Source organism: Spodoptera frugiperda, chromosome 5, assembly GCF_023101765.2.
Source record: "Spodoptera frugiperda isolate SF20-4 chromosome 5, AGI-APGP_CSIRO_Sfru_2.0, whole genome shotgun sequence".
NCBI lineage: Eukaryota > Metazoa > Arthropoda > Insecta > Lepidoptera > Noctuidae > Spodoptera > Spodoptera frugiperda.
Genome location: NC_064216.1, coordinates 583,703 through 597,296, shown reverse-complemented (window position 1 = coordinate 597,296; position 13,594 = coordinate 583,703). Strand labels below are relative to the sequence as shown.

At 38.3% G+C, this 13,594-nt stretch overlaps 2 protein-coding genes across 3 annotated transcripts in view; both read left to right on the top strand.

Moving 5' to 3' along the window:
- LOC118271580 (stress-activated protein kinase JNK) overlaps positions 1-9,056 on the top strand; it is an 89,459-nt gene extending 80,403 nt beyond the window's left edge. The window contains exons 1-10 of one of the 2 annotated variants that reach the window (XM_035587662.2): positions 236-385; positions 1,646-1,780; positions 2,717-2,846; positions 3,132-3,329; positions 3,708-3,842; positions 4,185-4,314; positions 4,810-4,967; positions 5,312-5,437; positions 5,830-5,991; positions 6,433-9,056. In XM_035587662.2, coding sequence (XP_035443555.1) covers positions 1,677-1,780; positions 2,717-2,846; positions 3,132-3,329; positions 3,708-3,842; positions 4,185-4,314; positions 4,810-4,967; positions 5,312-5,437; positions 5,830-5,991 — 1,143 coding nt within the window. In that variant the 5' untranslated portion in view covers positions 236-385; positions 1,646-1,676 and the 3' untranslated portion in view covers positions 6,433-9,056. Of the gene's footprint in view, positions 1-220; positions 386-1,645; positions 1,781-2,716; positions 2,847-3,131; positions 3,330-3,707; positions 3,843-4,184; positions 4,315-4,809; positions 4,968-5,311; positions 5,438-5,829; positions 5,992-6,432 lie in introns of those variants that run through there. The other variant, XM_035587660.2, reaches the window with a different exon arrangement.
- Positions 9,057-10,873: 1,817 nt separating this feature from the next.
- Positions 10,874-13,182, top strand: LOC118271776 (transcription initiation factor TFIID subunit 9). The gene is made up of 3 exons (XM_035587982.2): positions 10,874-11,429; positions 11,736-11,961; positions 12,980-13,182. The coding sequence occupies exons 1-3, from the start codon at positions 11,062-11,064 to the stop codon at positions 13,097-13,099; spliced, it is 714 nt and encodes a 237-aa protein (XP_035443875.1). The 5' UTR covers positions 10,874-11,061; the 3' UTR covers positions 13,100-13,182.
- The last annotated feature ends 412 nt before the right edge of the window (positions 13,183-13,594 follow it).

Below are 13,594 nucleotides of genomic sequence, written 5' to 3'. Positions count from 1 at the left end.
TAAGGGTTGTTATTCGGGAATGGCGATGGGGAAGATTGGGAAGGGGGGAATTGGGCCTCCGGTAACCTCACTCACACAACGGAAGCGTTGTTTCACGTCGGTTTTCTGTGAGGCCGTGGTATTACTCCGGTCAAGCCGGCCCATTCGTGCCGAAGCATGGCTCTCCCACACTTATCCACCATACCACTTAGTTATAGAGAAGGACATCTGTTGTCTCCAGGTAGGGGTGGTCGATGCCCCACGCGGCGCTACCTGCCTCCGCCATGTCGGCCCCGCCGCGCCACCCACACTTCTACACCGTTGAGGTCGGCGACACACGCTTCACCATACTCAAGCGCTACCAGAACTTGAAGCCCATCGGATCCGGAGCACAGGGAATAGTATGGTAAGTCTCTTTCATACCCATCATCACTCATATATGTCTATCTCTTTTAGATTTATTTAGTCCGCATAAACTTCTTTGTCCTGACTTTTATCCAACTTGGTCGAACGGCCGCCTTCCTCAACCCTCTAAGGATCTCTGTATATGAATTAACCAGGAAAATCTTTTAAAGTAGATTATTTATTCTACACGAAGAACAAATTTTAATCAGAACAGCGGTAATAAAGTTATCGTTATAATTATTCTGTCAAAGTTTTACGAACAGAAAAGTATCCACCTTAATGGTGGGTTGGCATTTCTGTATAATTCACAGCTGAGAGCTCTGTGGAGCATTCTCCGTGGCGGTTTTAGTGCTCTACTAAATTATATGTACGGATAAACTGTCCTTGCGAATCTCAAGTTGATTTCTCAAGAAATCTTGGCAAGATTGGCAGTTGTAGTAAAGTTGGGAAATTCGAGAAAATTTCCCGAAGACGCACGGAGCACGAGGGTCCTAAGTTTTCTAATTAAAGGGCTAAACATCACTCATACTCGTGAACTGACAACTTCACGGTATAATTATTTCATTCCCTCCTCCCTGGCACTCACGCAACATAATATGATGTTTGCGCACTCTCGATTATTGCTAATTAATTATACATTTGTACGAAACACTCAAATACTCTGCTTCATACTATCATTGTATATTACCTTCGAATACGGGATTTGTCTTACTCCTTTGCTTTGTTCTACAAACATGAGCATGCAAAAATTATGTATTAATTAGTATACGCATTATCTTTTTATTTTACAGGAAAATATGAAATTGGTAGAAAAAATATCGCTTAACTATTATTGTTATACAAAATTACATTTATGAATTGATAACACTTGTTGAGTTAGGTACACACATTTACTTAACTTAAAGAATCAAAACAATAATCTTCTACACCTTTAACTAACACATACGCGACTCCTGTAAATACACGTCTAGGTACTGCATCCGTATTCGCACGCACACGCATGCGTTGCACACCACACACAAAGTAATATAGAACATGCACTGTAGTGGCTTATCGATGTGGGCATAGCCAGTACTTATTATCACTTTTCTTCCTGAGCTTTAAATATCTTTATATTCTCTTCCATTATTTTGGCCTTTTCCTTCAATTTAAGCAATGTGAAATGTATCAATGGCTTACTTACTTCTGTGCCCAAACAGAAACGTTCGCCCCAGCCTGGCTACGCCCACAGTCACCAATGTAATAAATGTTTCTTTTATAGCTGATCCAGTAGTGTACGTTAGCCGTTAGAGATGGTTCAGTTTTACTCAGTCACACTCGGTGACAGTGTGTTCACGATACCGACGCGGTACACTGAGCTAGTGAGCCGCGGCGCGGGCGCGCAAGGGATGGTGTGGTAAGACCGGGCGCCATCTTGCAAACATGGCCGCCGCTTTCAATGTTTTCGTCTGCTTTGGTTTTAGGATTAATACTAATATTCACGGTTCCAGCTGTGTATTGTGCTGTACCTGGCTGAGACTCGTGCTCATTCCAAATTCAGATTATCACCACCAACATCCAAAAATTGTTACGATCTTTGTAAAATTGTTTCGATTCTGCGCGGTCTGACGGCGACAAACCACCGTTTACAGTTTACTCTATGGAAATCCCAGAACATTAGATAAAGTATAAGCGTTCTGGATTACCGATTTTAGTTTCCAGATAGATGTGTATGTCTAGTTTGTTTAGGTTGTGACGAACAGCGTCACCGGAGCTGCAAGCTCCTGAGTTCACTCACCAAGCGCCACAAATCAAATAATCTCGAATCATTTCATATTAAAGGAGGTATTTGAATAAATTCACTCAATAAACTCTGAATAGGAAATGTGATTTACTTGAATTATTCATTTTCACGGTTTCATTTGTATATTTTGTTCATTTGGTGGTTTGGTTTTGTGTTTTTGTCGTTCACGGGGCGGGTCCATCACTTCATTGTGGCAAATAAAATTCCAATTTGGTCTCTTTTAAGATTTAACTTGGAAATAAACTGAATTAACAAGTATTAACAACTTTGCGTATTGGATACTAATATTAACTCTGTGTTTATCCATCCAAATATCAGTTGAAACATTGTGTCTAACTGCAAGACTAACATGGCGGTTAGAACTAACAAACAGTAACTGCAGTAAAGTGACTACACGTTACTTGCCTGGCTTCATGCATCATGGGTTGTTCAAATTCTCGCTTGTACTCTCAATGTTTGGTTTCCATGAGACAAAAAAGACGTCATTTTCTTTACTTTGCAATCCATTACTTGCTCGCTTTATGGAATTGTTATATTGTTTGGTTCCAGCGCCGCATATGACACGGTGACACAACAGAATGTCGCCATCAAGAAGCTATCTCGGCCATTTCAAAATGTGACACATGCGAAGCGGGCGTACCGCGAATTCAAACTTATGAAACTCGTCAATCATAAAAATGTAAGTAATATAATAAACAAATAACTTATGTACGTAGAGCCAAAGAGAATACATTATTATCTTACAGATAATATTCTTCTTTTGTGCGTATCCCATTCTTCTGGGTTTATCTTAACTAAAAACTATGAGTTACTATAACACTCAGCAGGATTCTTACGATTACCATTCATCTTACCATACAAAAATCGAATTGCGGAATAACTTTTTTAAAATATTCTATCAATCCTCTCCTTCATATGACTGCTTTACTGCTCTCAATAATTCTTCTAACTTACACATTTGCAGATAATCGGTCTTCTAAATGCGTTCACGCCGCAAAAGAGCCTGGAGGAGTTCCAGGACGTGTACCTGGTGATGGAGCTGATGGACGCCAACCTCTGCCAGGTGATACAGATGGACCTGGACCACGAGAGGATGAGCTACCTGCTCTACCAGATGCTCTGCGGCATCAAGCATTTGCATCTCGCTGGAATTATACATCGGGTGAGTGTTTGATTACCTTTTAATAATTTAATACTTTGCACAATTTGGGAAATTAACTGGCAGTCTCACTTCCGTGCACCTACCACTAATCGGATCTGTAGTCTCCAGTACAGCGGTCATAATTTTATGTTATTTCATAAATTCTACAATTTAGTCGGAGATGGCGACTGGCCCCATTGAGATACGAAACCAACAACCGTAATTTGCACTTCTACATAATTTAACAGAGCATTAAAGAAAATATTTTTTGTCTTTTTTTTCATTTATTTAACTCATATTTATAAAACAAGATTCGGACTAGAATAAAACTAAAAAGTGACTATGTTCATGTATTTACAATATTTACATGTTTTCTAATAAATGTGTTGTACATTGCAGGATCTAAAGCCGTCCAACATAGTAGTGAAGAGCGACTGCACGCTGAAGATCTTGGACTTCGGTCTGGCGCGCACCGCCGGCACCACCTTCATGATGACGCCCTACGTCGTCACCAGATACTACCGCGCGCCAGAGGTAACACCACCATCTTGATTTAGACCCTACATCGTCCACATCTACAGACCGTGATCATTCTCTGCTGGTCCTTCGACCTCTACTTAACACATTGAAAGCCGCGGAGGTCACCGGTGACCGACGTTAGCGGAGGATTTGCCTTCAACAGTTTTCTATTGGCAGTTAAAGACTTAAGAGAGGTTTGCCATTACATGCACTTCGTACAGCACATAACGAAACAGCAGCATTGCTTAACCATTGTCTTTCAAAACGGCACGTTTCTGAAGTTGTGAGTGTTCAAGGGCGGCGTTGATTAAAAAACAAGGCCTATTTTACGTAACTGACTGACTGTTCTGTGTTCAGGTGATCCTGGGCATGGGGTACACGGAGAACGTGGACATCTGGTCGGTGGGCTGCATCATGGGCGAGATGATCCGCGGCGGCGTGCTCTTCCCCGGCACCGACCACATCGACCAGTGGAACAAGATTATTGGTCAGTCACTGTTTTATTCATCGTAACTATACTTTGTGTAATATTCTTTACAGTGCCGGGGTTTGGGGCGACATGGGCCGATGGCCCAGGGCGACAAAGTCTGGGGGCACCAATAAAATGAAAAACTACTACTAACACTTGATATTGCTTCCCTACAAGTGGGCGCCACAATATTTTCGCCCGGGGTGTCAGTGGCCCTTACGCCGGCACTGATTCTTTATAGCACCTTCTGTAACAATTAAACTTTAGTCGATGTTCTAAAGTATGAATAGACCATCGTAGCATTATCCTTTAATTCGACGAACCAAAAATATGTTTAATTATAAAGTCAAAGCATTTATTTCAATGAATCCTAAATTAGGCACTTTTGAAACGTCAAATTGAATTGTCCGTCAGTGAAGCTAGGCGCTCGTTCCAAAGTGTTGTTTCGAATGGAGAAGAACGAGCAAGAAACTCCATACTTATTAAATAATTATGATTATATCTGATTCGCAGAGCAACTGGGCACTCCGTCGGCGGCGTTCATGGCGCGGCTGCAGCCGACGGTGCGCAACTACGTGGAGAACCGGCCGCGGTACACCGGCTACAGCTTCGAGCGGCTCTTCCCCGACATACTCTTCCCCAGCGACAGCAACGAGCACAACCGGCTCAAGGTAACTCTTTCCTCTGACATATACCACTCGCACTACATGTCTCCCTAGTACATTTATATATTCTCTAAATTTTATTCCATCATATTTCATCAATAGCTTATGATTTATACAGATTTAGAATAGTGAAACTTATTTAGTTGGTAAATAAACTAATTTGGAGGTCCATCCACATGCCCCATTCGTACTCTTTTCTTCTCTGAATATAAAAATCCACAGTCATACATAACATGGAAGTAATTAAGACGTAGACATAACCCTTTTACTTTATTTATCTTGTATAATAGATGTAATATTGTGTATCCCGCGACATATTGCTAGTCGAACTCTTCCCTTTGGTTGCGCAGGCGTCGCAGGCGCGGGACTTGCTCTCGCGCATGCTGGTCATTGACCCCGAGCGTCGCATCTCCGTGGACGAGGCTTTGTTGCATCCTTACATCAACGTCTGGTACGACGAGGGAGAGGTTAACGCGGTGAGTCCTTGTTTGTCGATTATATTATGGTATTAAAAAATTACCTAAAAGTAAAATGCGTGTAAGAACCGTGGCAATTGGCGTTCCATTGTCCCTGCCTACCCCCATGGGAGACAGACGTGAGGTTATGTACGTATGTAGTACCATGCTTTATACCGGAGCATTTAGCCGGCTCGAACGGAATCTTGCCCCACAGAAAACCAAAGTGACATTACGTAAACGTTATGTTTCGCCTGAATGAATGTGACTGAGGTTACTGGAAACTTTATCTACCCAAACTAAAAAGCCGGCAACTTTTTTGGTGTTGCGGTTGTCCATATGCAACGCTGATTGCCTACCTTTAGGAATTCTGTGTGATTATTACCGTCTTCATAATGTATGTGTTGGTCCAGCCTGCGCCGGCGTCGTACGACCACTCGGTGGACGAGCGCGAGCACACGGTGGAGCAGTGGAAGCAGCTCATCTACCAGGAGGTGGTGGAGTACTCCGCGCCGCCGCCGCCCGCGCCGCACCAGCCCCCGCCCGACCACGCGCAGCCCGCGCTCACCACATAGGTACCCACACTATACACTACACGACAGTTAATATTGCACATCTATGAAAGAGCAAATCACCGCGTATACTGCTCATAATTATGTTAAGTTAAAACTATTCAGGTATTCCCCGCGACTCCTATAATGATTGAAAAGAAAAAAAAAACTTTCTCTTTCCACAACTTAATGTGTAATATTAATATTAAAGTTCATTGTTTATTTTTTATTATTTCATAGAATTAAGTAGCTAGGAATAATTATTAATCTAAACTAACACATTATTTACAACTTAAAAATACCAAAAAAATAAGGAATAAAAACTATTAATTACGAGGTAATTATTTTAGAACTTATTTTAAAAACCAGAGAGACGTCACAATTTACTTTTCTACACTTTACAATATTTACAATGTTATTCTGTAAGTAGAGATATCTATTATATACGGTTTGTAATGTTTCCAGGCTCCAGCAGAGCTGACCGCCGAGATCTAATCGAGGAACACAGTGCAAGGACAATCCCATCCGCAGTGCACAGTGTTCCGGCGATACTGTCGGCGCGGCGGGCAGATACTAGTGCCGACACACAATAACTGATGTATATATTTATCGTGGAATGTTATGTGCAATACTCGACGGAATGATACAGTGCAAACTATAGGGCAAGCATTTGACTCGTTCATTGTGAATGTCGCAGACGTTACGATATAACTTAGGCAGCATAACAGAGATAACCCGTAGCGTAGCTGAAGTAATTTGTACTCTATTATGTACTGGTTTGTTTGTATTATTTTAAAACCCGTTATGGACTTGTCTATTTGTAGTTTCTTCCTGTTTCTTATGATATAAATAGAGGTAAGCTGTAATTATAATTTACCAGTATGGGACGCTTCTAAGATAAGCTCAACAGTTTGAATGCTCGGTTCCACGCGCCACATCTGTATCTCACGACTTTGGACAATTCATTTGCATGGAGTGCCTTTTGCGAACTGCAAATACAAAAAGTTGGTGATTTCCTGCGTACGGACTGACTTTGATATGTTTGAATATTTTTGTAATGAAATACATTAATGGATAAATTACTTAAGTGATTCCCAGTTCGAAGATGCAATATTTTATCGATGAATTTCTGTTTTATGTTTTAATATAATGTGTACGACGTATTCATAATTATTAATGATAAAGAGTTGAGCTTATACTATTTTATTGTAATATATTATGTTCAATTTAATTGTGCAATTATTAATTTTTATTATATTTTAATATTATTATAATTAAATGATCACTATTGCAAATTTCTTTTCGTATCCCATTTTGCCAATAACTCGAAGAATTTCTAAACGAATTATAAGTACAGTGCCATTGACATCGTTATTGCCATAGGTATACCCCTGTACTCGTGTACTTCGTGTACTCGTGTACTCGTGTACTCGAGTGCGCGGGTACTATAGTGACTTTGTAAGAATTTGCAATTGTGAAACAAATAGTGAGTGATTAATGATCGTGTATTATATAATTTGTTTCTTAGCCATACACATCGTCTGATAGTTACTCGGGATTTTGTGATGTTCATAGATTTTTCGTAAGTAGGTCCTAGTTACGTTGTTGATAATATTGTATTGAGTGTACGAGAGTAGATCATTAAGTACATTTCTACCTAATTAGTCTCATATAGGTCACCTCACACGTTGCTGGAGAGAACTGAAACCGAAATACGTAAACACATCGAGTTCTCACACACATAGTTATACCATGATATACAAGTACGCGGCCGGGTGCGCACGCGCAGCCCGCTATGTATTGACGTTGTTACTCCCAGTTCGCGGGAAATAGTTAACATAAGTGAATAAATACGTTGATACTTGCCTCGAAACGTTCGCTTTGTAGAAACATATAAGTCTCGTTAGTGTGTAATGGAGTCGCGGAGTAGTTCACGACTCACACATATTACATATAGGGCTCCACTAGGACAGGCATCTGTATCGATGCGAACATGACGTGATTAGTCCCCTCTTCATGAAAGGCTTAACGTGTGAGGGATTCGTAGGTTATTGTTTGAAACCTCACTAGGTGATATAATTATAAATAAGGATAATAAAGAATGATGATAGTCTAACGGATGGTTTCAGCAAATAGCACAATTTATTAGCTATAGAACAGGACGGTAACATGTTTGTGATGCGCGCATCATTTTATATAATCGTTAAAATTGATAGTACGAAAGCAATAATACATCGTTTTGTATTCTCCTTCGTGAGCGGTCATACATCACTGTTCATTGTTTTAATTAGTTCGCCTCGAGACATATCACGGACTACGGATTTTATTTGTGACATGTTCATGAATGATGCATTGATCGCTCGGTCGATTCAAATGTTGCTTTACTTTTGTTCCATAACGTTATAAGGATTCATGGTTATAAAGAGTTAAATAAAAATATATTTTTCGTCGCTATTGTCAATTTTGCCACCCTCGTGTATGTGTGACTTCCATGCAATATACTTAGGTCTGTAATGGACTGTCATTTGGTATTGTAATCGTGACAGTGGGAGTTTGTACATTTTATTAAAGTTTGACTTCCTTGACAATGGTAAACAAAAGCAAAGAAGGACTTGTTGGCAAAAATATTGAGAACAAACGATGATGGTTTTGAAATGAAGTAAAATAAAGAAATTATAATAAATTTGCGAGAGTATACAATAATATTAACTATTTAGGTGTAGTGTAAAGTCTGTAAATATTAACACTTACTATGTATGGAACGAAAGTGAAGTAACCACGCTATGTAACCTTAGATCATTCTGTTTATCACTATAGTAAATAAATACCACAACTGTACGTCCAAATTGTCCATTTATATGTTAATGTACCTATTACAAATTACAATAATATAATCATTAGAATGTATTTTAGTACACTTGGTGAACAAGGTGTTTAGGTAGTCGCCAGTTGGGACGCGAGCCGCGCGGCTTGTAGCGATATACATACTTGAGTTAAACACTTCAATGACTATCTAAAAACAACTTATTTTTACTGTACACGTAAGTTATTTCATATTTTAACTGAATAAAATCGAAATGGTTATTATATACAGTGTGTTTGATTTATTTATCAATAAAATATCACGTGTATTTATTTCTTCTTCAAACGTGAGATTGGAAAACCTTAAACTGAACCTTCCACTTCTTACCTTTATAGAAGAGTAAGTTTACTTTAACCTGACCACATAAAATCACCCCGTTCCTTTTCCTACTTTGAGCCGGAGCCCCGGTAAACTTTTACGTTGTCAGCAGCTCCGGAATGACTATAGGTACATACCCAGGAATCAAAATTGAAACAATTTAGTATACAAAACATGGGTAAGCATTTTGCGTGATTGACTGATAGATGTTGCACATACTGATCGTTAAGTTGCGAAACGTTTTGCTTTCGTCTTCAATCGCTGACGCCAAAGGATTTTGAGATACTTAACTAATCGTGTAAAATAATCTGTGATTTGATTTTATTAATCATATTTCAAACAGTGGTGTTTATAATAATTTTGTGTTATCTATCACTTGAATGATTTTCGGGAAAGGTAATAAGTAGATTGATTTTATTTGTATAAATAACCATCAGGTGGGATTGTAGTCAAGCATTAGTCTTTGTCGAATAAAAAAAAAAAAAGGTACAAACAGAAATAAAAACACTTTTTAATTATATTCTTAGACTAGCTTTTGCCCGCGACTTCGTCCGCGTGGTTGGTGGTCAAAATTAAAACGCCTTCTACCCTTTTTATTCGCTATAGGTAAGCCTATGTTCTTTCGTTCCCCATTAAGTGTCTAAATACAAAGTTTCACTGTTACAACTTTAAAAATGACGAATTTCCATACGATCATTCATCCCCTATTTTTACCCACTCTCCCCTATGTTACAGTTTTAAAAATGGCGAATTTCCATATGACCATTCATCCCCTATTTACCCACTCTCCTATTTTTTTGCAATAAAAAGTAGTCTATGTTGTTTATTCTATCTCTGTACCAAATTTCATCAAAATGTTCGGTTTACTGGTTTAGGCGTAACGGCGTAAGCGTAACAGACAGACAGACAGAGTTACTTTCGCATTTATAATATTAAATATGAGCCTCGCGGGTACCTTACTCATAGATCTAAACACCCCACTCCCGCACGCGCACCCTCTGGCCTTGGCGACGTCCACTTCGCAACGGGCCGTGGAGCAGAAATCGTAATATTTTAATTTGACCACAACTTCAAAACCAAACGTCCAATTTTAATCATTCAAAGACCAAATATTATCAACATAAACTGTACTTATTGATGAAATAATTTATTTTGATAAGGATTAATAGCATGAGTAAAATAAACGCGTTTAAATGTAGTCCAAAAAAATACATCTAGATTTTTAAATAAAAATGTGGTTGTTGTGCCTCACTCGACATAGATAGGTATAGTGTGTCGCGGACTTTTTTGTAGATATTTATAAGATCTACAATTAACTTTAACATTTTATGGTTCTATCTTTTGTAGTTTAGGCAGCGTACGCAAAATAAGTAACTTCTTTGGTTGTTTTTTTCAGTTTGTGTCCGAAAAATCCAAATATCTCACGGAACCCTATTTTTTTCCAAAATAAAATATAGCCTATGTTACTCGTGGATAATGTAGCTTTCGAATGGTGAAAGAATTTTTAAAATCGGTCCAGTAGTTTTTGAGCCTATTCGTTATAACCAAACAAACAAACAAACAAAGTTTTCCTCTTTATAATATTAGTGTAGATTAGTGTAGATGTAGATATAAGGTTCGAATTTTGATAGATAAATATTTCTTCTATCTTTGTCTTTGGAAAATCATACAATTTCTGAACGTGACATTTCACGTCAGTTAACTTGACACAAGTCATGCAAAGCAAAACAAAATGTCGCCCAGCAGCCAGTTGTCAAACAAAAGTGCAATCTGCAGGTTGTTCTTTACTCGCAGATAAAAAAACGTAAATAATAGTACATACAATATTATGAACTTAAAAAAATATATTAAATCTTAATTTTAAGTGGTACTTAATTAAACTAAGTGTTGTATAGTCAAACAATAAACAAAAAATGTCGGAAAAAGAAAAATCTAAAGTGAATGTCCAAGCAAAACACATTCCCAAAGATGCTCAAGTTATTATGTCGATTATGAAGGAGGTCGGCATCACAGACTATGAGCCTAGAGTCGTCAACCAGCTCCTAGAATTTACTTACCGGTACGTTACGTCTGTATTAGACGACGCACGGGTATTTGCTACCCACGCCAAGAAGAAGACTATAGATCTGGACGATGTTCGCCTGGCAGTACAGATGCAGTTGGACAAGTCGTTTACGAGTCCTCCTCCGAGAGAAGTATTGCTAGAGATATCTAGAGTGAAGAATGTTAATCCTCTGCCAATGATCAAGCCCCACTGTGGGTTGCGGTTGCCGCCAGATCGGTAAGTTGTGTATTCCATCATATTGACTCAATCTCTTATTATCTATTTATCTCAAACATACATAACCTGACATCTCTCGTCCCATGAGAACTGATCTCCTTTTAATTATCTTCAATTGAGTTTTCAATCTTTATTAAAAGTAATGCAGCATAGTTTGGTATTAAAAGTTAGTAGATGGGACTGCAAGTTCCAATTATTCAACATTGAATAAAATAGCAGCAGGAATTCACAACAAATTTTGAAAGAGAATACATGGAACACAAGAAGTTATGACTAGTAGTAACCATCATGTTTTAAACATTCCAGTTATTGCCTGTCTGCCTGCAACTATCGCCTCAAGCCCGCTGTCAAGAAAGCTGCACCCAAACCCACCATCTCAGCTGTGCCTTCACTGAAGACAGTCACCAGTTCCAAGCCCCCACCCACACAGAATGTGGTGGTGAAGAGACCTCCGGGTGCTATTGTCAATGTGGCTACCCCCAAACCTACTGTAGTTCCTAAACCTGTCCTCAAATTCACATCTGGTACTAAGGTAAGAACATTTCCAGTCAATACTGAAAATTAAAGATAGTTCAGACATAAATTCTTTATTGTATCTATACCATTTATAATTATTTCTATAACACTTGGTTGCTAAAAGGCTGATTATCATCAACCAGGTTTAAATCTAGACACACGGCAGTGTGTCCGCCAAGTTCGAGCAAAAAACCGACACACCGGCCGTGGGTTATATTACAGGAACCATTTCGGGCCAAGTTCGACCCACCTATAACTCAAAATCTATTTTATCTACGCATATGAAATTTCTAGTATCTGTCGAGATCTACTTGCTTATCTAAAATACAAAATTTCATAAATGTACCTATTGTAGGTATTGAGATATCGACGTCAGAAAATCGCTATTTTTACTATACACTCACTGACTGACTGACTGACTCACTCACTCATCAAAAACCTAGACCACTTCCAATGGTCGTATTGACTTGAAATTTGGCATGGAGGTAGGTCTTTAGGTCAAGGTAAAGGAAAAAATCTGAAAATGGCCAAGTGTGAGTCGGTTTTAAAAATAATGAAGGTGTAAATTCAAAATAAAAATGATATAACTTGGCAAGTTTTAATAGAAAATTATATATTTGACTCATTGCGTTTAGTAGGTTTATAACAAAGTGTGTGAAAACTTGCCAACTTGTTATATCATTTTTAACTGAGGTCTGTATGGAACTTGGTACTTATTTAGATCTCACTTCTTTTATAGGCGAAGCATTCCAATATTATCGAACTTGGCAGCCTTTCACATTTATGTTTTGGGTGGGATTATCATTACTGTAACAGTTTTATTATCATTTATCCTGTCCAAAATACAGTTGTTTTTTATAAATGGAATATAATAGAATTTTAATTATTTAGTTAGCAAATGCGAGTTATAATTACTCAATTATTTAATTAAATTCTTCTGATTTTGCTTGTTTTAAGTCTCTTCTAATACTGTCCCTTCTTTACTGCCAACTAAAATAGTGATTAAATATTGATCAATGTGTATTTTGTTCCAGGTTGTAGCAAAACCGGCAGTGAGAGTAACAGCCGGCCCATCAGCACACACGTCTGTCAAGATGGAGTTGGATGAAGGACCTCAAAAGCGAAAGCGTGAAGATGATGATTATGAAAACTAATTTAAGTTTTATCCCTATTCATTAAGTTTCATTTTTAAGTGTTTTTATTATCAATGACAGTATAGATTGGTACATTATTTTAATGTTGTGTTTTATTTACTGATCCAGTTAAATATTGATAAATGGTAGGTTCCAGTGTACCCTAATTTATTCACCTAGGTTATTCTGTGCCATGTTGAATATCTGTTGTAAATACAGTAAGTATGATATGCCACCAGCAGTTACATCGCCTATCCTATCATGCAGTATAGATAGATAGCCAGGGGCAGATTTTTAGACTTGTCAAATCAGTATAGAGGATATCATTCCATTCTAATGTCAGCTAGGTTGCACAATATATACCCAGTTTGGCGACGGAATCACCTGCTGAGTGCTGATCGGTTTCTATCATAGATTATACACTTATACAGTAAGTTTCTATTTTTATGAGGCAAAACTAGGGATGACTTTCTTTTACATCATAAGCATAGTCACTTGGCTGCTTTAGACGCAATG

Bases quoted from the DNA above. Each gene is read 5' to 3' on its own strand.
- LOC118271776 (XM_035587982.2), top strand. From the start codon at position 11,062: ATGTCGGAAAAAGAAAAATCTAAAGTGAATGTCCAAGCAAAACACATT. The intron at 11,430-11,735 runs GTAAGTTGTGTA...TAAACATTCCAG, and splicing joins TTGCGGTTGCCGCCAGATCG to TTATTGCCTGTCTGCCTGCA. The intron at 11,962-12,979 runs GTAAGAACATTT...ATTTTGTTCCAG, and splicing joins AATTCACATCTGGTACTAAG to GTTGTAGCAAAACCGGCAGT.